This window comes from Electrona antarctica (assembly GCF_951216825.1).
Source record: "Electrona antarctica genome assembly, chromosome: 13".
NCBI classification, from domain to species: domain Eukaryota; kingdom Metazoa; phylum Chordata; class Actinopteri; order Myctophiformes; family Myctophidae; genus Electrona; species Electrona antarctica.
The window spans coordinates 9,556,700-9,583,724 of NC_136794.1; the positions used below are offsets into that span (position 1 = coordinate 9,556,700).

Below are 27,025 nucleotides of genomic sequence, written 5' to 3' on the forward strand. Positions count from 1 at the left end.
CGCGGTTGCCTAACAGGGCAACCATACTAAGAATTGCCCGACTTTATTTATAGACCCCAAGTGGTTTTAGTTGTATTATTCCGCCCCTTGGTGACGTCATGTGGGTTTACTCTATACATCATCATCATACTGTACTTAGCAACCACACTTACAATTTCCACAATGCACATGCATCACTTTCCCACCGGGACACATCCCCCTCATCTAGACTGAGTGGCGAAACATTGAGCAGCATGGAGCATTGGAGTTTGGAAGCACTGGTTGGACATCACTCAACACAACAGTCCTGCTTATCACGCGTTTCTAAATCGCACATAATTCAGGAGTCAACAGGATGCTGCGTTATTAAAAGCAAGCACTTTCAAACTCTTGATAGAAAGTAGCTCATAACATGTCTATGGTGATTTTTTATAAAACAAAAACTTTGCAGAAAGAGGATAATTCAAGATGGCCTTACATCTGCAATGTTGCACATACCCTCTATAGTTCGCTCTCCTGATTGGATAAAATTCGTATCCAGACTTGAAAAGGCATTTTCATTTGACTGTTTAGAGCTGGAGAAACAGAATATAGAGCTATTTAACACTTATTTTAACAAAAGTGGCTTATGTGATAATAAAAAAAAAAGAGTACCCAGCTTTACCGATGGGTACATACCGTTTTACTAAGCCTTAGGTGAATACCAAATGACAGCTGTTGCAAGCAACTTCAGTAACTTGTTTGTGCAATATCTAATGCCAGATGAAAGCAAAGGGGGATCTCTTTCCGTCCTATGTCTCATTTGGACCGTGGTTCTATTATTTGGAATTTGCTATATAATATGAACACCCAGGACACATGTATTGTAAACTAACTAAAATCAAGCAATAATCAAGAATTGCATGAATCATGTGTAGATACTGATGCTACATAATGGCAGAATGTGGTGGTAGATGTCAGGAAGTCTGACAACTGTGGACAGATTGCTTTGTTTTCATTTAATAACGATAGTAACTGCCTACTTGGCACTACTTGATGTTGCAATTTGCTCCGGGCCGGGATTTCAAATTCTGCAATTCAGGTGTGTCGAAGCTTATAATTTTAAATATATATAATATAATATATAAACTAGGTTTCATTTTTGTCTTATGCTATTTGCCTGCTAAACTCTGAACCTCGACTGTCGTACATATCCTTCCTATTCGCCCACATTTGCATCACATACAGGAGAGGAAATGACATTGCCGACATCGCTGTTCGGCTCCCAACATCCATTATAGTCTACTTGCCAGAATATGAACCCGGATATTTTGAGTAGTAGTATCTTCTTCCCAAAAGGACTTTCAAACTAGGAAGGGGATGGTCTGGGCAGCCTGCAATGACATGCATTAACATCTGGTCATCCCAGCTTAGTAAGATGTTCAAAGTAAAAATATTTAGGATGACCGTTGAGCCGATTCTACTCCATGGCTCTGAGACATGGACACTTTCAAAGAAATTTGATTAACGGTTGGATGGCACATACACCCGCCTTCTAATGAGAGCGCAAAATCTGTGTTGGAAGAGCCACCCATCGACTAATCTAATATACGGCAAACTTCCCCGTGTTTCTTCACTAGTCCGATCCAGAAGAACACAGTTTGCCGGCCACTGTTACAGAGCTGACAATGAGGTTATATCTTCCCTTCTCTGGAATCCTGTCTCAAAGCAGACCAGAGGTAGAAAACTGTCGTTCCCTGATGTCATTGCTAGGGACACATCAGTAAGCAGGAACTGGGTATGGCAATGAAGGACCGGAAAGTCTGGTGTGGCATTGTGAAATCCATGATCTCGACCGCGGTCAAAACATTATGAATTCAAATTTGAAAATGTTGACTTATATTGGATGTTAATTGTTAATGGTACCCCAGCTTATTATGTTAATTATGAAAATTGCCCAACATATGCAAGTTAGCATCCGGCAGTTTCTAAATGCTGGGGACCCATACTCAACATTTCTAACTTTAGGGTACTCAAAATGTCCGGGTTCACAATGGGGCTCTATGGGCTGGCAAGTAGACTATTAAGTTTCAGTGCAGAGATTTGGCAATTTGGATGAGGTGAAACAAACTTTTCCTTTAAGAAGGAAGTCCAATCCATCTGTATATAAAACGCTGTGTGTTTGATTATTTGAATAGAAATGTACTTATTTCTCTATATGCCCTCTGTCAGGGTTTACTTAACTGATGGCTTTTGTTTTTTATATGCCGGAGTGTGAGTTATCCTTTTCTAGATGGATCGATCTTTCTTTTAACCTAATCACTAGAGCTGATTTTGCCATATAATTTATTAGGGGTTCAAGTCCAAACGTTTTAGCAAATTCCTGTGAAATGTTAAATTAAATTACATTTTTAAAAGGATTGGAAGTTTCATTACTGGCACATGACACATTTGGAACTTCCAAATGTGTCATGTGCCAGTAATGCAACTTCCAATGTGCCAGGGAATTGGAACTTTGAAGTCCACAACTTTGTGTGCTGTGAGTCAGATTTAAACTAAGCTTGCTACAGACACGCTGTACATCCTCACTGTTTGTACTCAATGTTTTGCCATTTAGTTTTTGTTTTAATTCCTGTTGATTCTGTTTTTATTGTTAATTGGTGGTATTCACTAGTCATGTGTACAGTAACAATCTGTATGAAAACAATGACTTTCTGACATGTCATTAGGATATGCAGATGAATGTGCGTTTTAACTCATTTGTTTAATGCCATTGGGACATTATCACTTCGGTAGATAACCCTACTCATTATTTTCAACTCCATAGTATGGGTATAGTATACTATAGTTACAGAATTTCCAAATTACTGTTTTGCAGTGAACAAACACAACTACCTTGGTTTCTTTTGTATATGGAAGAGGACATCTCAATAGTCGAGAGGGAAAATTATTTGCCTTTAATCACTAAGATGGCCCTGGTCAGATAAATAAATTACAATCCCATGTTTTAAATTAGGAGTGAAGTGAACTGAGACAATGCTGTTCTTAGTTTTGCTTTGTCTACTTGGCTTCATTGGTTACCTGTCTTGAAATGAGAATATTGCTTTGGACATGTGATCTTGAAATAAATGTGTGATTGTTATCGTCCAGTCACTGCAATCAAATGTTGGGTAATAAAAAGAGCACACGATCAAAAATGTTTTACAAGAATATATTCCAGACATGTTTTAAAATGATTACCATTAAGAATATTGACTGATGTATGGAACAATGGAGATTTACATCTTCAAATCTACTGAAGTCAGCAGTCAACATTTTACTAAGTAAAAACAAGTAAATATATGTCACATAACTCAGTCCATCTGTAATAAAAGCTCAGACATTGAAAGAAAGTATGTTTACAATGCTGTTCCACTTTTCTGTAATTTGAACCATTATGGCAATGGTTTGCATACTTTGGGTCACAATCATTTAAATATCCAAAACAAAATGTTTCCTACATTTTATCAAACAATTTCCACAACTATTCAAATAAATACCCACAACCCTTTTTTTCTTTTTTCATTTTCCAAAAGAATAAGACATTTTCAAAATATCCCCAGAATTCAGAGCGACATTGTCAACCAGGTGCTCGATGGAGGAGCAATAAAAGTAAAAAATAAAGTGGACTGGTGCTACAAAGATCCGTGGGACTGGAATACTAGAAATAAAGGCGGCGATCCGAGCACTCAAAGGTAAAAATTAGGAGAGGGTAAATAAAAATCAAGGTACTTTATTCAGAAAAGTTCAAAACAGCCAACATGTTTCGTCTCACAGGTGTCATCAGGGCAGGTATGAAGAAAAACAAGCAAACACAGGTCCATATATACTGAGAAAGGCCAGTCAAACAATCAGCATTAGTGTGTGAACACACCCAGAACTACACACGTTTGTGCACGTGCGTGCACGTGCGTGAGCTCTGAAGACTGATGAGCAAATTATCATAGGTAATAAAACAAGAATAAGCACAAAAACAAAGAAAATAGGACGGTACATTTCAAAGAAAGAAAGAAAAAAAAACATGATGCAGCAATAATAAGTAATAGAAAACAAATCAAAGAAATAAATGCAAAATATAACTTTAAAGAAAACACAAAGTCAATGTCCTTGTTTAACCCCGGAGGACTGAGCGCATCCAGGGAGTGGATCCAAAAGGTTTCCCGTTGGTTAGGTTTTCTGAGTCGGTCTCCCCCTCTGGTTAGAGGTTTTATATGCTCCCCAGAATTCAGTTGAAAAGAAAAACAGCTCACAAATTGCGTAGTGAGTTTATAGATCGGATATTTTGACCGTTTTTAAAATAGGGCTTAAGGAGGAGACACCAAATTTCTCTTTTTGGATATAAATCATGTTGGCCATGCTTAACATGATTTATATGCAATGGTATAGAAGGAAAAAAAAACAAGCCCGCTGTACATTTAAGTGTTTAGTTAAAACCTAAACACATTAGAGCTGTCACAATCATGACCTTTTAGTTGATTAATTGTCAAATAAAATAAAACGAATTGCAATTAATAATGCATTTGCTTTTGTTATTGAACATTTAAGTTCAAGTTCAAGTTTATTGGTCATTTAAAATGTAGGCTTTGTAAACAAAAATCCTTCATGCAGACCAGCAGAAGGCATAATAATTAGAGATGTTGTTTAATAGACCTGGCTCAGTTTAAACTTTAAATGTATTCTGTCCACAAAGGATTCACTGTCTGCAATGACTCAAACTATTGTCAGATCATAACACATTACATGAGTGAACTTTATATATTAGATATATAAAGTATATATATATTAGCTGACATATTGTACAATTAAAAGTAAATTATTAACAATAGACCGAAATTACCAAACAACGTAATTATTCATCATACAAATTAAAGTGATGACAGATGTTGTATTTTGTCTCCTGCTCTTCTATTGAGACATTTTGTGTCCAAGGTCATGTTTCAGCGAGACACAGAATCTGACCTGATGGTAAATGAGCTCAATGGTAAAAATGTCAGCACTTAAAACGGGTTCAAATCTGGTGTAGAAAAAGGAGTTGTGCATCCTTGAAATCCTTTTCAATAAAATAAAATAAAAAGAGTTACATACTGCAACTTTAAGTTGTCTTGATGACACAAGTTAAGTATTAATACTGTACATACAGTAGGTTGCCCTTGTTAATTCTCAAATGTGAAACTAAGAGCAGGTGGAAAATGAACAGAATTGGGGGGAAAATACTGATAAGATTTCTATGAGTTAATTGCTTTCCTGATTTATTGTTCATGATCTCACATGTAAAGAAAATATTGTACTGTACATTAGGGTAAAGGCACTTCCTCAAATGTGATTTGCACATAGGGAGATTTCATTGGCAGAAGCCAGTACTCAAAGTTGTAGTAAAGGTAGAACCTCTTTTCCAATGCAACCGTTTCATAGGCCTCCATTAAACTGATGGCAAAGTCTATGTAGGATTGGTGCGGTCGGAAGTTGTGGTAAAATTTACGGATGTCTGTCGCCAGATTCTTCATGGCAGGGTGTTCAAATATGGTGCTATCATTGCCCAGGTAGACGGGTTCGCCACTGTATAGGTAGATCTTTGTGTAGTTGGTCTGGGATCGACTTGAGAGTTTGGCTCCCAGCTCAGCCAGTTTCCTATATGTACGGTGGACAAACTGGGAACAGTCATATGAATCAAACCAAACTGTGGCATTGGGACTGGGATCAGATCTTACTGTCCAGGTCTCATAGTAGATCCCAGTCCTGTTGTCGTTGTGCACCCAGTGGGCCATGTCACTGAACTGGGTCCCTGGGAAAGGAAAATGAATGGCTTTATACTGGTTGAATTGTATAAACGGAAAGAAAAAACTATTGATTAATGGTCAGTCTCAGCCAAAGAGTAAAGACCCACTGTGCATTTGGCTGAAGCTTCCTATCCTCTGCTCTATTAAAAGCCGAGGATAACGGCATCAGCCAAAGATAGCCCCATAGCTGTCCCTGAAATCTCACATAGTATAATAGCTGCTCTTTACCTCAAAGATACCAAAATGGCACCGTTTGACAGATGATAATAATGAATTGCATTTTATAGCGCTTTTCCAAGTGCTCAAAGAGCTTTACAATGGTTCATTCATTCATAGATTGGGAGGTGAAGCGGCGAACAGTTGACGCCAGCATCCTCACTTCCCACATTCACGCACCAATGGTGGCAAGCTCACACCGTCCAACTCATTGGAGGCAATGTTTGGTTTAGTGTCTTGCCCAAGGACACTTCGACATGTGGACAGGAGGAGCCGGGATTCGAACTGCCGACCCAGGGATCATTGGACGACCCGCAACTCCCGCAATATCATCAAAGATACATCAAAGGAATGTATGGTTCTTTAAAACAATATAATTAATTTGTCAATACACAAGAACAGCATACTTTAATGTGACCCACAAGAGTTCATTAGTCAATAGTGCCTCTAAAAAAAATCTGCTTTTTTGATTGATTGATTGAAGTATTTAACAGTTTGCAGAATTACAGTTCATTCAAGCACAACTCAATACAAAAACTGTTAACTGTGAGTGGCCATAAAGCATTACACTTGTTTACCATTTTCAATTCATCATAACATTTAGAGACGTACAAATATACACTTCTATATACCGGTAACCAAAAACTGGTTAAAAGGGGGGAAAACATATACAGTGAGGGGAAAAAGGGGTGGGTGGGGGATTCAGGTTTTACGGGGGCCAGTTTCGAATTGCAGCCGTCCATACAGTAGGTGCCCTTTGAGAGCAGTTTTGAAGGAGTCATGGGATTTGCATGTCTTAATGACAGTTGGTAGGGCGTTCCACATTTGTGTGGCATAGGAGCAAAATTAATTTAGTCCCTTGTCCCCCCGAATCTGGGTTGCACATGGTTTGTTGAACTCCCTCTGGTGTGACTTCATTGACATTAAGGAAGTATTTAGACAGGTACATGGGTATCTTGGTGGTGTATCGAATCTTGTGGACCAGACCCATTGCAAGATGCTGTACTCTGTCGTCAACCCTAAGCCATTCCAGCCTGTCAAAGTGGGCAGTGGTGAGGTGGGTTCAGGGGGGTGAGGCCCAGTAGTAGCCCGGAAGTTTGTTTTGGGAAGTCTAGAGCCTTGTTTTAACCCATTTTGGGCGGGAACCCCTTTTGGTGTTTTAAACATTATGTTATAATTTAGCTATTGAAAAATAGCTATTGAAAAAAGCTCAACAAGCTTGTAGGTCTGCTATTTTTGAAAAATTGTGAAAATATTTATTTCAGAAGGAGGATTTAGAAGAATCTTTTTAAATTTCGAGGGCCTTTGAGGTGCTGTGGTACAAAGAGGTGCATGCATAGTCGAAGAAACCTTGTACGAGGGGTCCTGTTAGGGTCTTCGAGGTGTTTTTGTTGACCAGTGAGGAGATCCTGTATAGGAATCTTGTTCTTTGGTTGACTTTTTTGATTACGTTGGTGGCCATTTTATCACCGGAAAGATTTGCCTCCAGGATGGAACCTAGGTAGGTAATTTCATATTTTCGTGTGATATTATTGTCACCCACTCTAACCAAGAAGCCATCTGCCTTGCTGAGATTACTATTTGATCCAAAAAGAATGGATTCAGTTTTTCCCAGGTGTAAAGATAGTTTGTTATCAGCGAGCCAGGTGCAGAGTTCAGAGCTGAGGGCCTTTTCAACCTGCAATTTGTTCCTGTCCGAGACCAGCAGTGCTGAGTCATCTGCGAACAGGAACTAGTTGCAGTCACAAGCTGATGTCATGTCGTTTATATATATTAGGAACAGTAAAGGCTTGCCATTTAAGCTGTTGAGTCTCGACAATACCATACACATTCTTACCAGTGATTTCTCCTATTTTCTCCAAAGTGCCATTCTGTGACCAATGTATGTCATCAATTCCCTCAAAGAAGCATGCAGCTCCCTGGTTGCACCAGAAAGGTGGGTCGATCTTGTGTCTTAAGTGAGGGAAGGTGCAGTTGCCCAACTGAAATAGCTCATACCACTCCATGGTATAGTTGGTCCGCCAATCAGAACTGCTGAAGCCAACAGCATCATGCATTATATGCTGTTAATGAAAAACAGATACAATTTTGACTTCGGTATTGGTGGATCATATGAGAGAGAGAAATATAAATAGCTGTTTCCTCCTTACTTTTCTACTCACAAGTTTCCCCAACACATTTCCATACTTAAATTCCCAAACTGGTGCTTGAAGTCGATACACTGAAATGACATCGTAGTCCCTCACGTAGGGTATGCGTCCATCTCTGTCACCAGTCGGGCAGAAGGGGTACAGAGCCTGACAATAGGAGTCCACATCTGGGCGATGATCAAACCGCCTGTCCAAGAAATGCCAGTCACACATTGTAAAGTCATGAAGCCAGCCAGGTTAGTATGCATGTCAGTCAGTATTAGTAGTAGTAGTAGCAGCAGCACGGTGTTGGACAGACAAAAAGCAGAACCACGAGATTCCCCTACGAGTTAAAATGTTATTCTAACGTCACAATGGCAGGCTCTTATCACATGATTGAAAGGATGATGGTATTCATTTTAACTCTGGGGAGTGTACAAATCAATGGAACCAGTAAATTACGTTCCATTTGTACACTCTCGCATAGCCCAAAAACTTAACTCTCGTAGATGTATTTATCGATTCTGACATTTGTCAGAATCGATAAATACATGATCTACGAGAGTTCAAATTTTCTCTCGATCGTAGTATGGTGGAGTTGTGTTTTGCATTGCATCGTACCTGTACGGAACGGGCCACTCTTGCTGTCGATGGACATTCCCGACATATGCGACAACATGACCGAAGATGAGGTACAATAAAAACAGAACAGCCTCCAGGTGTCTCATTGTAGAGCCTCCTCTTGCACACAACTTTTCCACAGCAGACAGCACAACCAAAGAGCACAACTCAGGACGACATGTTTTTCTGAGATACTTCCTAGTAGTTGCACATGACGTGCGGTCACGTGGTTTTGTTGATAATTAGATATCACATGATTGACTGTCTGCGGCTCTGCGTATTGTGTGTATATATTATGAAATGTACTAATTATCCATAGGCACTCCTATTAAACAGTTTTACTTTTGATATTTTAATTACAAAAAATCAGGATGATCAATTCCCAGTAAAGGCATTATGGATTTCAATCATTTCATCCTCTAAATAAAAATTAATACATTAAATTAATTGAAATTATTTTATGTATTTATAAAATAAATGATTAAATGTAATTATTTTCCTCGGCTCCTTCTGCGCGCGCGCGTGCCACAAACACGTGCGTGCGTTCTGCGTTGTGCGACTGCCGCGACAGCAGAGGGCGACTGGGACATTTTTTAACCGTCGCTCATTGCTCACCCCTCTCTCTCTCTCTGCTACAGTGACAGACAGCAACACATTGTAGTGACCCGCTGGCCTAATAAACCTCTATGGTATAGTGACTTTCTGTCTTTAGCAAAGGTGAATAAAAGTGACTGTATCATCATCACAATAGTAAGTACTAGGCTATGGCTAAGCGGGTCGCTGTGGTGTTGGCAGGCTGCGGAGTTTTCGATGGCAGTGAAATCCATGAGGCCTCCGCTGTTCTGGTCCATCTAAGCAGAGGAGGAGCAAGTGTAAGTTTTATTTGCATTCACACATTATGTCTGATTCACAGCACAGCTGTTACTGCACCGTGGTAGTGTGATTGTCATGATGCATGCATGAGCTCTTCACACAGTATCAATGTGCTACACTTGGACAATGGACATAGCAATGCTTCAAGTGGGGTGTCTGTCCAATAAAAGTTCCAAATTGACTCTTAAGCCCAAACTACACCAAAGGGTCGGGTCGGGACACATTGGCATGTGGTAAACTCTCCATGTGACCACGGCGCTCTGACTCAAGATACCCGTTCAAATCAAATCATATCATATAAATAACGGTAATGGGTCGCACACACCAAGACTGCATTTCAGTAATTTATTCTTGCACATTTGTTGGACAGGAGACAAACGTTTCGGCTATCCAGCCTTCATCAGTGTGGGAGAGTGTCTGGATGTTTTTCAGACACTCTCCACACTGCAGTCTTGGACGTGTGCGTCCCATTACCGTTATTTTATATGACGTGTCCCGACCGACCCTTTGGTGTGATTTGGGCTTTACAGCCCCAGGGTCTGTAACTCTTGATGGTATCAAGTTGATAGCAAAATTACCCTTATTTGGCTCCATTTGTACACTTTTAGAGTTATTGGGGGTCCTTGAAATTCAAATGTTTGGTTGAAGTAACTGTACACTGTAGAGTGAGGTTTATGCACCATCATCATGACTTGTATAAAATCATGCCTGCATTTAATGGATGTTATGATGTTCAAAACACACTTGATTGATTTAATTGATTGAAATATTTATTAACAGTTTGCAGAATTACAGTACATGTCAGCACAAACTCAATAGAAAAACTGTTAACTGTGAGTGGACGACCCAATAAAGCATTACACTTGTTTACAAGAGGGTCCACCATGTTCAAATCATCAAAACATTTAGAGACGTACAAATAGACACTTCTATATAGCCAACGAACAGAACAGGAATTCATCAAACCAGCAATAGGCACTTAATAGGCGATATTAGCTTTTGTAGCAAGAATTCTCAATCTCACATTTTCGAATTGCAGGTAAAGATGTTTGCGCCCAACATCGATCAGATGCATGTAGTGGATCACTTGAAAGGCAGCCCCACTGAGGAGAAGAGGAATGTGTTGGTAGAGAGTGCAAGGCTGGCACGTGGGGAAATCCAGGATCTTTCTAAGCTCAGTGTCCAAGACCATGATGCCATCATATACCCAGGTTTGATTAAGTCTACTCTAAACCCAGGATCACACATTTTCATGGGTTGTTACTGTGCTTAAAAGCATATTTAATTTCCTCTGTGGGTGATATGTCCCGCATAAATGGAACTTATTTATGATTTGCTGACATCATTACTTATGTCTTTCCTCTCTCCTACATTATGCTTCTGTGTTAAACAGGTGGTTTTGGGGTAGCTAAGAACCTGTGTACCTGGGCAGTGCAAGGGAAGGATTGCTCTGTAAATGAGGAGGTGAAGGCGACCCTACAGGCATTCCACAGCAAGGGAAAACCCATAGGTCTCTGCTGCATCTCCCCTGTTCTGGCTGCCAAGGTGTTCCCCGGCTGTGAGGTCACTGTGGGGCTTGAGAATGATGAGAAGTGAGTCACATACTTGAAACTTCAATTCACACGTCATTGCACAATAGTGTCGCTTGTTAGTGCTGGCAAGCACTGTCCTAGATTTGTATTGCGATTCCCTGTCCACAGGTATCCAGGGACTACTGACACCGCAGAGGCCATCAACCAGCTGGGCTGCAAGCATGTGAGCAAGAGTGTCAGTGAGAGCCACGTGGATGAGAAGAACAAGGTAGTCACCACCTGTGCCTTCATGTGCAACGCCCCCCTCCACGAGATCTCCGATGGAATTGGAGCAATGGTGCGGGATGTGCTGAGACTTGCCTGATGTAGTTGTGAGTGTGACTCAATGGTTGGAAAGAGAAATGTAGCCTCTTATTTTCACTACTAAAAATGTTCATGTGCTATAGATTTCTAATGAATTATAGAGGTGTTAATGAAATAATACCATATTAGGAAACCCTTGGAAAACATGTCCCCCAGAGAGCACTTAGTTTTATTTAGCGTGTAGATTTACCAAGCCAGTTTGACTAAGCTAGATGTCAAATCAAATGTAAGCCACCAGTTAATGTGTACATATACTACCACTGCTGTGCTCTCAGAGGTTTATTTATGTTGTAAAATACCTTGAATTCTGATCACAATTGAATAAAAATCTCCGGCAGCTGCTGTGTCCTCCTGACCCCTGGCAACTGTTCATTATATTTATTGTATTCCCCCAAACGGGTGTTTTTGTATTGCAAGAAGCACTTCCCAATAAAATGCAATATTATGCAGTACCTTACCTCATCCATGGTGGATGAATGTAACAGCAATATAGTTGTATGTTACCGTTGGCCTGCACTGCACCTCAATAGGACTGGCATTTGTTTCACCTCAGTGAACTTTGCATAAATAGTTATATGAACAAGAAGGAGGGAAAAAAAACTGAAATTGCATCTCACAGAACTTTATTCACAGAACAATAATGATCAAGATATTTGGCGGTTTTTAAATCGGTTCTCTCAAGCCGTGGCAATCGACAGATAACATTTACAGAAGGCTGAGACATTAAAACCTTTACTAAATGTATAGGCTACACACAAAAAACTTTAATTTGCATTAAAAAAAAAAGGTTTTCATTTTCATGATATATGTTAACTTATAGATTTCCTACCATTTTCAGATATGAAAACAGTTCCGAGTTATCTTTTTTCCTCTCTATATTTCCTATCATATCAACTACTCCTTCCACCCCCTCCATGGACAATACCACAGAGGCATTGTCCTTGAACTTCCCTACTAGATCCTCTTGGCTCAGGGGCTTCCTCCAGTGGCCATAAAAAGTATCACATTTGGCTGTACAACTCTGTCCCTGTTCTGTTTCTATCTCAACCTCACAGTACATCTTGTTGAAGTTGGGCTGGTTATCTGCAGGGTTCTCCAGCTCCACTCTGGAGAGGAGCTCCTTCAGAGCGGGCCTTTCCATCTGAGCTCTAGTGAAAGAGTCTACTGTCACTTGGTTGTCCAGCAGAGCTGAACAGGCATTGAATTGGAATGAGTGCCTGGCCTGATGTTCTGTGGCTGGGAAAGGACAATTGACATAGTTGGAGGGAGGTACTCTAAGGACCACCCTCTTGATTTGACTGGGCTCCAATATTCTACCTTGGCTTTTAAGCTTATCTTTGGCTGCCAGCACTGCATCCACAACCCAGTGCATTCCCAAATGGGCAGGGAAGCGTTTGATGGCGATGTTCTGCTCTTCCAAAGTCCATTTGAACCCACCAGCGACAGAGCTAACCAGCTCTGATGGACAGTAGTCTGCGTAAAAAACTCCGAAACCAGACTCCAGATCTAGGATACCTGGATTCCCCTCTAGTCCCATCCATGCCAGCTGGGCTGCCTCCAGGCCTCTCCGTGCAGCATTCCCAATGTGAAGAGGTTTGGTCTGGGTGGCAGCATTGGCCAATGGAGCCCCAGCGGAAGAGGCTGCAATAGCCAGGGCATGGGCACACTGGGTTGGGGACAGGCCCATGAGCTTAGCTGACGCTGCAGCGCTTCCCATCACCCCCACAACAGCAGGAGGGTGGAATCTGAGAGCGTTGGGAAGGAGTGAGAAAGATGTCCAGATTAGAATGTGATTCTAATCTATAGTGAATGATGCATTGCTTCAGATGCAAATGTACATGATTTATCAAATAGTTGAGTATTGATAATTCAACTCAAGTGAGTGGGAATAGATAGCTGAACCAGGCCTCACCTTTTGGGAATGTCGTAGGCTTCCTTTGAGAATCTGAGGAGTCTGCCCTGGACATCAATACCAACATTGAAGGCCAGCAGCAAGTCTAGTCCAGAGGGCTGGTATGGCAGGGTCTCTGCCAATGCCAACAGGGCAGGGAGCACTGCTCCTGATGGGTGTGTAGCAGGGTGCCAAGTGTCATCAAAATCCATAGAGTGCACCTACACATAGTAAAATCCCCAGCGTTAATTGAGCAGAGTCTAACAATGTTTTTATTTTCATTTTTTGAATTATCCATTAGGATGATATTAGTGGCTATCAGAGATCAAACTGGTGCAAAAATGTTGACGATTTCCTCAGATCTATTCTAGGTGTCCTGTATTAAGGTATTATAATAGAGTAAATAGACAATCTTCCTTACCGCTACACCGTTGACAAAGGCAGCATAGTGAGGAGGAAGAGACACTCCTGGTTTCCCCCAGACACTGCTGCTTCTATCAGACCTGTATAGCTGTTATTAGACAGGAGGAAATATTAGACGAAACAATGCTACACATGCAAAATGGTGTAAATTATGGACACACACACACACACACACACACACTGTATACTTTACCTGGCTGTAGTGAAGAGTCTTGTTGAAGACAGATGTCCTAGTTCCAAGTAGCCCCACACCCAGAGTGTCCAGCATCATCCTTTTGCTCCTAGAAATCACCTCATCTGTCAGCTGAGATGCATTCAGACCAGAGATGGCTGCTCCGAAGCTTTCTGTGATACCCTGTGACCACAAACATAACACAATTTACATCATTTACCTGTGTTTGAATTCACTGCCATGTTGCCATGTTGTCTTGGCAATATCAAGTTGTTATTTCTATGGTCCGTGCTGAAAAGATATGCCACTAATAATGGGACGATAAATACCTTGCGTAGCATTGTTCTCTCTCACCAGTATTGTAACGACTGACAATTGGGAGTTCACTTTTATACAATTTGTATCAACTTTCCAGAATGACCAAATCCAGGCATGTTGAGAAGAAGTAGGAAGTTTCACTATGAGCTTGATTGGCTGGTGACAGGGCTGAGGAATCAAATTAAATGCTTTTTTATTTTTTTTATATACTGTACAGTATATCATTGTGGATGTATTGTGGAGCTAGAGCATTTTTTTTCTATTCTACTGTACAGTATTTTTCACTGGTAACCAAAGTTGGGCCAAAACAGAGGACATAATGTTCCCTTTTTTTTTGTTCCACTTAAAAGTCTAGATAGAAGCTGCATTTTGACCATGCACCAACCATAAAGAAAGGGAAAGGGTGGACTGAGTCAACGCCAAACAACAGGGGGTTACAGAAGTCCAACTGGGAGGTGATAAAAGCATGGATAACTGGAAAGGTACCGTATAAACTATAATTACAAAATGCATAATGCAGTGCCAGTGAACGATCAAAAACCTCATCTCCATAAAAAGGATCTTGGCGAAAAGAGGAACCATTTTGGGTGGAAATGAAAGCTTTGTTAATAGGGAGTTTTTGAATAGGGAAATGAGACAACTAAACCCCAATGCAAACATGTGACAACTAGACGTTTTATTTTATTTCCCCAGGTTTCAAACAGCTGGATATCCTTACATTGCTTGTTCAATGTCAAGTAAAAAACGACTAATAGGTCTGCCTACGCCTCCAAAGTAATGTCCATGTGTCCAGATATAGATCTTTTGGGTCTCCATGCAGGTAGACACTCTCTGAGCAACTCTGCTATATAGTCTCCAACCTTGACCCCGAATTGACCCCTTGAACTTTACACCTCAGGAAGTTCATTGTCAAACTCTGTCCCAAAGATGCTGAAAAGCTTGTCCATGCCGCAGCCTTTGTCTCTGCAGGCTTGTATGCTTTTGTGTGATTTTATTTATTATCATTTTTCCTATTATCATTTTTCCTATTTTCCTATGTTTGAGGGGTGCTAGCCCCTCCTACATCCAGATTTTGGTTACAGTCCACAAACTTCGTCTTCGTCGTCCCACTTGCCCATTTGTGATAACCATCACATTTTGTGATGACGGCTATGGCCGTTTTTAGAATCATGAAAACCCCCTAGTTTGACACGTCACATGCTACTCAAATCAGAATTAAAATTTGAGAATTTTGCCTTATTTTAGCATTTTTCAATATGTTCCCCTACTGGGATTTCTTAGGTCTTTTGATACGTTGTAACTTGTTATATTTATGAAACTAAATATTTATGAAACAAAACATTTGAATGAGTTGCAATTTGTTTGAGGCTAACCTCTAATAATGCCTATACTACACCGTTATTTTTTTTTAATTTTATCCCTCGATTTTGTAACCAATTTTTTCACCCCTGTGCCAATTATCTAATGTGATCCTGGGCTCTCTACACACCCTCCGCCAACCTAGTCCCCATATATGGGGGACATGGGGAGAGCAACGGACTTGAACTCATGCTTCCTTCATGCCTGAGTGTCCAAGTTGCTCCTTTACACCTGACAGGGGGGAGCTTCCCTGGTTGGACGTAGCGCGTGGAAGGAACGCGTTATTCCAACCAGTTCCTTTCCCCTCCATCAGGCGCCCCGGCTGGCCAGGGGGAGGCAGTTTGTTTAGAGACCAGGATTACTGCATGTTTTTGTGAGGGTACCTACCCTAGGGGACACGGGGAGAACATGCAAACTCCACACAGAAAGGCCCTTTCGCCAACCCCGCCTCGGGTATGGGCACTGATGACGCGGAGGAGGAAACACGCCGCCAGCACCCACAGCGCCCCGAGCGGGAATCGAACCCAGGACCTTCTAGCTGTGAGGCGACAGCACCAGTGGAGCCTACCTGGCAAATTACATGGGGGGTCCTTTTTGTGGGCGTGGCCAAAAGTGGGCGTTACCAAAAGGTGGGCGTGGCCATGACCGCCAGAAGTCTGTCAGATTTTGACAGCTTCAAATTAGTGTTAAAAATAATATAACCCAATTGACTCCAGTCCTCTCTGTTTAACTACGGTAAATTGACTCCAGTCCTCTCTGTTTAACTACGGTAAGCACTTGTGTTATTTGTAATGTGTTCTTAGAAGACAATTGTAAACAGCTCCCTGGATAAATTGTAAAAGTATACTGTACCAATTTTATAATCATTTATAACATGTTAATAAAAATGTATGACAAAAATAAAGTAGGCCTATAGTTGATTATTTGAGCTTGTTTCTAAAGTGTAGTTGTTTATGGAGAGTAGGTAACCAAGTGATTAGATGTAAAATTGTGTAAAATTCAGGGATAATGAAAGTTAAAACAACTCCATGACACATTCATTTAAACCAAAGATGAGGCACTTTATTTACAGAAGCTAAGAACATAACAGTGGAATATATCTATATAATGAAACTATATGTATAAACTATGCATATATACAGCACTACCAACTGTGCCTACACCGTTCTTAACAGCAGACAAATACAGGAGAACAGAGAATTGCTACACAATTATGATGGTATACGTATGTTCATTTCAACTGCTCAACATTATTCAATAAAGACACCCAAACTGGAACAACGACTGGACATCCATAAACATATGGATGTCCAGTTGTGTGTAGGCCTAGCCTATAGGAGTCATATACGCAGGGGTACCATATGTGTAAGTGACGAGCAAAAGGAGACAATGGGAACTGGAAGGGGAAAATGTGCCGTTACATAATAATTCAATCTATCTATCCTTGAAGGAACTCTGAGCTAATAATAATCCTGACGACAGAAAACTCGCTAGGTGTCGCCCTTTCCATGATTTCTAAGTAATGTTTACTTTGATTTTAATAAAACTGCCAACTCAAAGTAGGTAGCCTATAGGCAAAAGGTTTGGTGTTGATTAAAAATGACTTTATCACATCACCATATTGTTTATTTTTTTCTACTTATATTTTCTATTCCACACTGAACTTGCATGGGAAAACATGTAGGCTACACTGTAAAGTGTGGGAATGTGCTAGCGTGTATCTTTGTTGTGCAATGTGCATCCATCAGTTAGTGAGTGTTGAGGTGATTTGGGGGAACATTGACAGACAGGCCTACATTACGCGCGCGGCACACGATCATGTGGGGAGGGGGCGGGGTGCTGCATGTGTTCTACCGGCTGGCAGTTAAATAGTTACATGGTACAGCGGTCAACATCCCCTCCTACACCCACTTGCTTGGGAGGATAGGCTACATAAACAGCCCGCTGACATTCTCCCTTCCAGTAATTCTATTTGAGCATCATCAGCCTAGCGGAGAGACCGTGCGTGGCTGCTCGAAGAACATGGCACTGGCGGACACGGAGCGCGGAGTATCTAACGGCGCAGAGTCAGGCTCTCCATTTTCCGAGATCATTGAACTGAATGTTGGCGGACAGGTCTATGTCACAAGGCACACAACTTTGGTTGCCGTTCCGGACTCACTGCTATGGACCATGTTCATCAAGAAGACCCCAAAGGAGTTGGCTAGAGACGGAAAAGGGCGCTTCTTCCTGGACAGAGATGGCTTCTTGTTCCGTTATATTCTCGATTATCTCCGGGATCTGAATTTGGTCCTTCCAGATTACTTCCCCGAGAAGAGCAGGCTGCAGAGGGAGGCTGAGTTCTTCCAGCTGCGAGACCTTTCCAAACGCCTGAACCTGAACCCCAGCATGAGTAAAGAGAACTCCATCACCGAGGAGATTTGCCAAAGTGACACCGAGGAGGGCGCGCTTCAGAGCTCCAGTGGCATGGACACTCACACTTTACGCACGATGTCCACAGTCGTCAGCAGCAGCATCCGTTCCCCCTCACTGGACTCCAGAAAGTCCGGCTACATCACGATAGGATACAGAGGCTCCTACACCATAGGGAGAGACATCCAGACCGACGCCAAGTTCAGGAGAGTCGCTCGCATCACGGTGTGTGGGAAGACGTGCCTGGCCAAAGAGGTATTCGGAGACACGTTGAACGAGAGCAGGGACCCCGACCGCCCACCAGAGAGGTACACGTCCCGATATTACCTGAAGTACAATTTCCTAGAGCAGGCTTTCGACAAGCTCACGGAGGTGGGCTTCCACATGGTTGCGTGCAGCTCCACAGGCACGTGCGCTTACACCAGCAACGATCCCAACGAGGACAAAATCTGGACAAGCTACACTGAATATGTGTTCTGTCGAGACTAAAGTTCTGAGGATGTCAACTGGTCTGCATGGCCAACATAAATACACGTTGAGTTGTGTAGCCTACTTTGTTAAAGATGTACATAAACATTAGAATGCTCTATCAAATGTAGGCAGCTCTATGGTAGCCTATGATCTATATAGCACAATGTTCCACCAATTAGCACAAATCCGTTTTCACAAGCCATTATCAGCTATGAAATCTGTACTTTACATCTCAGTTAACTGCATATCAATCATATTTCATAGTTCTATATGACAGACTGAGTGATAGGTGTAGTGTATGCTATTCAGGCAGAACGAACCTTGTAATTACTATTCAGTGTTATTCTAGACTTGCTTAAAATAGTTTGATCAAGTTTTGTATTTTCTATAGGTTTAGGCTACTCCTAGCAGTTTCTCAATGATATGATTGCAACTGTGTAAATCTGCTTAGTAGAGTTGTATTTGTTAACCCGTTCATATGAAATAAAGTCTTCTACTGTCTTCTGAGCCTTTGTTAATCATACGTTTACAAGGACGACATGACAAGAGTATTATTCAAAAGTTTCTAAATACAAAATGCTATTGACATGACAAGGATATAATTAAAAAAGTTTCCAAATACAAAATGCTATTCCAGTTCACACAATGTCTGTGTAAAGTAGGCCTACAGTATGAGTCGACAAGGAGTGTATTGTCATCTTTAACAAAGGATACAATTCTTAAAACCCTTTTTTTTTTTACTATATGGGTGTGATTTATTTGGAGAATACATTTGGTGAATATCATTCCAAAGCCCCTTTTCCTTTTAGAATTGTATTCCATGCATGGTGAATCAAAGACAACAACAACAAATGCACTATCGTGAACTGAACGTCAGCATTATGACAATAAAAGCGGCACCCATTGTTAACACAATTCTTCTAAGAATTCTAAGATTACCTTTATGCTATATCACTGGTAATGATTGACACTATCATTACAACATTTGAAGGGAAATAGTTTATACCCTGCATGACCTATCTTGGTTTAGTTTATTGTTTAAAATAACACTTTGGTCATGTCTACTCCCATGTACCAACTCGCTCTAATTGGACGACCAAAGAAACCAACATCTGAATGCATGCAGTCACACATTTACAATTTCCAATTCCACCCACCCTTTTTGTCACACATTCAAATGCATGATCTCTACTATAGTCTGATGCAAAAAGCACAGCTGTGCACATGCACATATGATGTCATTACCATTTCAAGTGTAAATAATGAAAGGGTCCAGCTGCACGGGAATAGGAGCTCTCCGTCTGCCAGGCGCATGACTGAGTGCAATAAAGTGTTCTTGTTTATTAGTATGTGTTTTTATGTACTGTACATCCTGGGTTGTGTACTTTAATTAAAATTTAAAAAGGCTAAATGTCTCTCTAAGTTATATTTGTGGATACCAAATACTAAGCCGAAGCCTTGAAGGCAGGTATTACATGCAGGTAACATATGTCATCAAAGAATGTATTTGAGTACACATTAATCTGATATACAATATCATTAGAGCAAGGTGCTGTGATGTTTCTAGTTCAAACAATAACATGTTTTGTTAAAAAGTTGAATCTCTATATATTCTGAGAGTAATCACAGTTTGACCAGTAACAAGGGTCTGCCCAGCTCTTTAGTGAAATACAGGTGGGTGTGAAGCTGTGAAGTCAAGCTGTCAAGTGTAACATAAAAGCTTTTGCCATTTCAACATTTATTTTCCCCGTATTAAACCTTGACCTTGTGTTCACTTGATTGTAGTTGGACTGGAGCAGTTCAATTTGAGTTTGTATTGTTTGTGTGAAACAATGTTCAAGCTACTCTCTTGGCTAAGTCACTCTTTTGTTCTTTAAAGTAATTTTTCAGGCTTTTCTTGCCTGTATTGATAGTTACAGTGTAGAGAGACGAAACAGGGAGAGAGAGTCAGGAGTGACATGCACCAAAGTTCCACCCAGCTGGCAATCAAACCGGGAGATGTCAGGCATCAGAGTCTACGTTACACGTTACATGCCTTAACCACTCAGTTATCAGCCCCCTTGGAAAGGAGATTTTAATGTCAATGAGTCTTACTGGCGGAATCGATTGAGGTAAGCTACTCTTGTTTCACAGGCACCCCATCGATGCTAGTAACCACATTGTTTAACTGCTGATGTGATCTCTGCAGGTTAACTATTCTTAAAACAAATTCATAGAGAAACAGTAATATACTGAGGGCCCCATAGTATATTACTCAGATGTGTGTCTCAATCGTCATTCAACAACCTGCTACAACACACTCTCATACAGTCCCATTTGGCACTCAAATCAGTATCCGGGTCTCAAGACAGATTCAGAGCTCCGGATTTATTTTGTATTCCTTTTTTATTAAATGAATTTGAATTAATGTGGCCCGAGGCTACATGGAGGCCTATAGTATGAATGAAAAAACGATGAAAAATAATTTTACTGAGATGCTGATCATAGAGCGGAATTATTTTGTTTGTTGGAGTTCTCTTTTTTTCATTAACCTTTTGGCTTTCTCCAACATCAGTTGACATAAAATGGTTGAAATGTGATAATGATTCATGGTGCCTGAGGCTACAGTATTAATGTCATCATCAGTATGTTTTAAGGGGCCCAATATTTTCAGGCCCAGCTTGAAGCAATTTAACTAGGGCAGTTGAGTGTATGGTGAAGTAGTTTGTGCACACTCAGTCATCACCCAGACAAATTATATAACCTAAAATTATATTTTAACCCATTTCAATCTGTTGTCCATATTTTGGTTATGGTTAAACCTTTTATTTGACCGTAGTGAATAAAAGTAAAAGTTACATAATTATGAGAGTGATATCATGTATGTGTTACAAGGGCTATTTTGCACAGAACATGGTGTGTCTCTTGAGATTTGGACTTGGCAGACTAGTGCAGACCTGTAACCGCGCGTGTGTGTGTGTGTGTGTGTGTGTGTGTGTGTGTGTGTGTGTGTGTGTGTGTGTGTGTGTGTGTGTGTGTGTGTGTGTGTGTGTGTGTGTGTGTGTGTGTGTGTGTGTGTGTGTGTGTGCGTGCGTGCGTGCGTGCGTGCGTGCGTGAGCGCGTGCGTGTGCGTGCACCCACGCGTGCGCGTACACACGTGACATCATGAAGTGATCTTATCAGAACACACGTGACATCATAAAGCATACCGCTGGACGTGTTTCCAGACCTCTGGCCAGCTGACATTTGCTTGGTCAGCTTGGACGATTAAATAGCGACACTGTGTGTGTGTGTGTGTGTGTGTGTGTGTGTGTGTGTGTGAGTGTGTGTGTGTGTGTGTGTGTGTGTGTGTGTGTGTGTGTGTGTCCAATAGGCCAAGGAAGACACTCAACCCTCGATTTTTCAAATCAGCCTCACTTTGCCAGGTCACTAATATGCATTTTGGCCTGAACTGCAGGTCATACATTTTGTCCCCTGGATTCCTTAATAATGCATTAACTCCCCATAAACAGTAGGCCATGCCCATTTCCAGCATTTCCAGATAACCATTATATCTCTGGAGTCATGTGATGAACATGTATCATTCAGATTTTTCATAATTAGGCTACATTTTAAAAATATAGATTGTCTATAATTGCCTTCCATGGCTTCCAAAGTTTGCAGGCCAAATATTGCAAAAATCACGTCCGATCCCAACTTTGAATCACACATTGAGGGCCCTCTATAGTCTAAACAACACAGAGCCAAAGCTCTGGTTAGGCTACCCAGCTTGACAAAGACGTGGGCTCAAAAGAGCACCCTTTTCTAGTTAAATCAACAGTCTATCCGCCGCTAACCGGGCAAAACCCACACGCATAACCAACACCGCTGCCAGGATAATTGGTCTCCTTACACTCACCCTCACAGAACTAAACAACAAAGCCATTGCAATGTCAATAGCATCATCACACACCCACTCAACACTACCTTAGCCTAAATGCCCCGCTCCGGGCGCTGGAACAGAACATTATAGTGCAAAAGGGCTCGCTTTGTGAAATGCCTGATACCTAGCAGTCAAGTGTCACCTTAACAACATGCCTCGCTGAACAGACCTGAGTCTGCTCCTTCTCTCTTGTTGTTATTGATGTGTGCTCATGTGCTGCTATTTTTGTCAAGTACAGTGCTGTGGACAGGAATTCCTCCATGTGGGAAGATAATGTCTTAAGAAGAAAAAATCGTGAAAGTAAAATGAAATACAAATCTGATTTGTAGCACCCACGTTCATTATTTAATGTTTTCCTTTTTTCTTTGTAATGAATTACAATGGAATAAAATTATAAAAATAAACTTGAATGAATGAAGTTGCATACATTTGCTGTTGGACCATGCAGGGTGGTTTGGGTACTCTTATCAGACTTCCATAATCATAACGTGGCCTTGTACCATTCAGAGCCCTCCATCCAAGCGCTTTACTCACTTTAAGTTCTTGCTTAAGGCAGCGGTGGCCGAACGGTTTGCCGAGCGGTCTTGATACCGGAAGGTCGCCAGTTCGAATCCCCGGACCGGCACGTTAAAATTACCACCGCTGAAGTGCCCTTGAGCAAGGCATTGAACCCCTACCATGAAATGTTCTATGAGCAGGGTGTGGCTGTAAACAAGCATCTCGAGCTTAGTCCACTTCCCTGGGTAAACAAAGAACTTTGCTTTGCTTTGCTCTGTCGAGTTGATTCAAGAGCCCAGCAATTCTTTCAGGGCAATGCCCCCTGTTGTCATCAGAGGTATGATGATCAGTATGGACTATTATAAAACACTATAGAATAGATCCTAAAACACTCAAAACGTTTAACAACTGCACTACATTCAAATGGCACCGAATTAAAATCCATGTGTTTGTTTAAAGTGCTCTAAACAAACATTAAAAAATCCAAAGACTTGGCCTGGGCCGTTGCTCAGCGGTCCGGGCACCTTGGCTGGTAGCCCAGTCTGGCAGTGTGCCGCGGGTTCGACTCCCGATCCCGACGGCCTTTGCTGCATGTCACTCCCCCATCTCTCTCCCCATTTCCCCATTTTCAGCCTACTACGTCTGTCCCTCCATAAAAAAATATAAAATAAAGGCGAAAGCCACAAATAAAAAACATTTAAAAAAAAAACTCCAAAGACTTAGCTGCCACATGTAGATAAAAAGCCTAAATATCACCACAGGGTACAGGGAAGAAATGATTAGATAGGAGTCAGTCCTTTAGTTCCATTGCCAAGAACTAAAAGTCCTGTGCTAATTGTTTTTACTCCAACAACATCTATCTATTAATGCACCAATGTGTCTCTGTACGTTACGTCTGTCTGTACATACGTACGGTACGTACGTGTGCACGGCTGTAATCCACGTAACTCGAGAACCGTTCGCCCCACCGACTTCGGTCGGACCCACGGTTGTCTAGAACCGTCACAAAAGGCCTCTGCCCGGGCTCTGGGCAGGGCCTCTGCCGATGCTCTATGGAGCTGGCCTGTTCTCAACACTCCATATTTGGGCATGCCTGACACAGAACTCCATATGAATAAAGGGACACAGAGAGACAGATCCAGAAATCTCCATATATGGGCATAAAAGGGACACATTCAGATTGGTGGAACGGGTACTCTGACACGGGTACAACGGGTATTGCATTGCCGGGTGGGGCATGGATCTCCAACTTCCATCGATTCGTTACCGACTCGGTGCTCTACAGCCGGGCACCTAGTCTAAGCAGATATCATGCTGGAAAGTAAGTGTAAGTGTAATTTAAATGCCTCCGTTGATGCTGAGCCCATGAGGTGTTCTTATTTTAGACCACGCTTCTATCATTTGCAATCAGCCAACCGCCTGACTGATGTAATCGGCTACTGAATGATTCCCTGGCTTTAAATGATGCTGCATTATGCGGAACCATGTTTTACCTCCTACCTTTTAAAGTAAACCCAGCGAGTTCCTTGAAAATTTCAGTCATCAAACACAATGACCTTTCCCACAGCTGCTATGGCAGTGGCACCTAGCCTGGCGCAGCCAGACTTCATCCGCCCCTATTGCATATGCAAATGCCCCGAGCGCAGCGGAGTGGTATATTAGTATCGCAACGCGAGGCTAAGTGGCACCTATTGTGGAGACCCCTGTGTAGAAGCTGTTTCAGGTCTGCAGGTTGGCACTGGCAGTGGTGGGTTGATTTGAGAGTTCAGAGTTCTCTCTCTACATTCCCATGGTTGCTGCTGATCAATCGGCCCTTTTAGCAAACCTGCTGCGTGCTGTCCAAAAGTTCAATTCCGCTCCTGGGCGCTGGAAAGTAACCTCTATTCCGTTTCTCTTTCATTCCCACATCAAACAGTGATCCCTGTTCTGGATGTTAAACCCTTTTCTTCTGCACATGGCCCAGTTTCCACATAGAAAACTCCCTCTTCCTGTGCATTCACAGCCTTTCCTTTTCTGAATCTCATTGCACGAGGTGGTTTGGGGATACTAACTTGGTGATGGTGGTGGTGGTTGGGGGTTAACAACAATTAGGCCTACCCATATATTCTACTTTCCTTCTAACATTCCGTCCAAGCCTCTCGGATTGTGCTGACAGAGCATTTCCTACTGAGGTTTTCCACATACTGTCGGAGTTACTCGCATGCAGTGGCAGTGAACCTGATCAGGGTTCAGCCCTGTACACTGTGGTTTAACCCATTCTGAACGGGAACCCCTTTTGGTGTTTTAACTAAGCATTATGTTATACTTTAACTATTGAAAAATAGCAGATCTACAAGCTCATAGCGCGCCACCGAGTGGCGCGCTACGAGCTTGTAGGTCTGCTATTTTTGAAAAATCGTAAAAATGCGGCAAGAATATATATTCTTTCAGAGCGAACGTTTTTTTTATTTCGACGTCAGGCCTACAGTAAATGGGTTAATTTCCAGCAGTATAAAATCACGAGGGTTCAGAAGATTATTGCATATACATTGCTCTAGTTTCAGGCTTTCCACATCTGGGTTCTTGTTTGGTAGAACAACACTCTCTGTATCATATACAGGCTGGAGCAGTACACATGGTAAAGAATCAGGTTTAAGTTCAGTTTCTGGAGTAAAGAAAAGGCTATGAGCAGAGATTTCTTTGAATGGGAGTATAAAGTGGAACCACTTTTCGCCTGAGGTGTGGCTGCTATGCAGCACCAGCTTCATATAAAATTCTGTGTCATTAATTTGCTACTGTGGAAAAGGCAATTAATTCTTGACAGCATTTTCCTGACCCCAGAAAAGCGCACCACTGATCATTAGGCTGTTGGAGCTTGTACTTATGGTCCTATCAAGGAATAGCATCAGTACAGTATACTTGCTCCTATAATACCCTGAATAGTGTAATATAAAAGGCAGATACATGGATGACAGCATGAACTCTACAGTACGTTTTAACAGCGGGCGAGCATCGGCCGACACATCGCCCAATCGCCTGTTAATTATCGCCTGAAAAGATGAATTATTTTTATCTTTTCGGGCGACGTTATCGCCGGTAGTCGCCGGGTCCCATAGACAAATAATGCACTTCTGGAAAATTCGTCTGGCTGTCGGCCGCTGTTAAAGCGTACTGTTTTCTTTTTTTTTTGCATATTTTGCAGCTTTCCCCTTTATTTTATATATATTTTCTTTTTATAGAGGGACAGACAGTAGGCTGACAGGAAATGGGGGAGAGAGATGGGGGAGTGACATGCAGTAAAGGCCGTCAGGATCGGGAGTCGAACCCGGCTCGGGCTGCCGGCCAAGGTGCCTGGACCACTGAGCCACGGCCCAGGCCTTAAAGCGTACTGTTAAGGTTTTGTTTTTCATTATTTTTTTCACCGATCTGGCAGCAAACATCTCAAGTTAGCTTGTTAGCAGATATATTATAGCCATGCATGCAGGATTCCTATTTCTTCTTGTAGTTACTGTAGTAGATAATAGGCTTTTATTATGATATTTTATCTGTGCTATTGTGACGTGCTCAGTACTACTTCCAAAGGTTTAGTTGGTGTGAGATGTAATGTTTCCTTCAGCGATTCTTTGATCCAGTGTTGTTTTCGTCGACTAAAACTATGACGAAAAGTGTTCGTCGACTAGGCCTACCTTTTTTCACTGACGAAAACGAATTGGAAACTAAATGAAAACTAAGCTATGATGACTAAAACTAAGACTAAATATATTGACAATTTCATCAACAAATAAAAACTAGACTAAAATGTTAGGAAGGGACTATAGTGCAGGGGTTTTCAACTGATTGTGAACCAGGGACCACCACCCTGACTTAGAATCAACCTGGGGACCACTGTTGCGTTGGGTGGGGATATGGGCTAAGATTAATGCTTTTGTAACACTTGCTATTCATCCCATGCATACATTCCACTGTTTCTCAACCAATTTTCCACTGACTACTAATCATTTCCTAAATAATGACTCAACCAGACAATCCGCTGCACTTCCCCCTCTTGAGATTCTTACTCCCTTTTTCTGTTGAATTTCTTGACCTCCAATTT

At 41.6% G+C, this 27,025-nt stretch overlaps 4 protein-coding genes across 5 annotated transcripts; 2 read left to right on the plus strand and 2 right to left on the minus strand.

Moving 5' to 3' along the window:
• Positions 1-70: 70 nt before the first annotated feature.
• Positions 71-8,925, minus strand: cln5 (CLN5 lysosomal BMP synthase). 2 transcript variants are annotated; one of them, XM_079519191.1, is made up of 4 exons: positions 8,741-8,925; positions 8,153-8,327; positions 7,828-8,053; positions 71-5,779 (listed from the first exon to the last, which is right to left on the minus strand). In XM_079519191.1, the coding sequence occupies exons 1-4, from the start codon at positions 8,845-8,847 to the stop codon at positions 5,292-5,294; spliced, it is 996 nt and encodes a 331-aa protein (XP_079375317.1). In that variant the 5' UTR covers positions 8,848-8,925; the 3' UTR covers positions 71-5,291. The 2 variants fall into 2 exon arrangements, with proteins under 2 accessions (XP_079375317.1, XP_079375316.1); XM_079519190.1 differs by having other exon boundaries at positions 8,141-8,327.
• Positions 8,926-9,327: 402 nt separating this feature from the next.
• On the plus strand, positions 9,328-11,885 carry LOC306935890 (glutamine amidotransferase-like class 1 domain-containing protein 3, mitochondrial). Its single transcript, XM_079519194.1, has 4 exons — positions 9,328-9,612; positions 10,653-10,824; positions 11,007-11,205; positions 11,314-11,885. Exons 1-4 carry the CDS (start codon positions 9,505-9,507, stop codon positions 11,507-11,509), a joined length of 675 nt encoding a protein of 224 aa, XP_079375320.1. The 5' UTR covers positions 9,328-9,504; the 3' UTR covers positions 11,510-11,885.
• A 437-nt stretch (positions 11,886-12,322) lies between these two features.
• acod1 (aconitate decarboxylase 1) lies at positions 12,323-14,335 on the minus strand (the record flags this gene model as incomplete). Its single annotated transcript, XM_079518707.1, has 5 exons — positions 12,323-13,253; positions 13,421-13,620; positions 13,821-13,910; positions 14,016-14,177; positions 14,324-14,335. The coding sequence occupies 5 exons, from the start codon at positions 14,333-14,335 to the stop codon at positions 12,323-12,325; spliced, it is 1,395 nt and encodes a 464-aa protein (XP_079374833.1).
• A 3,318-nt stretch (positions 14,336-17,653) lies between these two features.
• On the plus strand, positions 17,654-19,055 carry kctd12.1 (potassium channel tetramerisation domain containing 12.1). Its single transcript, XM_079519193.1, has one exon. The coding sequence runs from the start codon at positions 17,694-17,696 to the stop codon at positions 18,570-18,572; it is 879 nt and encodes a 292-aa protein (XP_079375319.1). The 5' UTR covers positions 17,654-17,693; the 3' UTR covers positions 18,573-19,055.
• Positions 19,056-27,025: the final 7,970 nt, after the last annotated feature.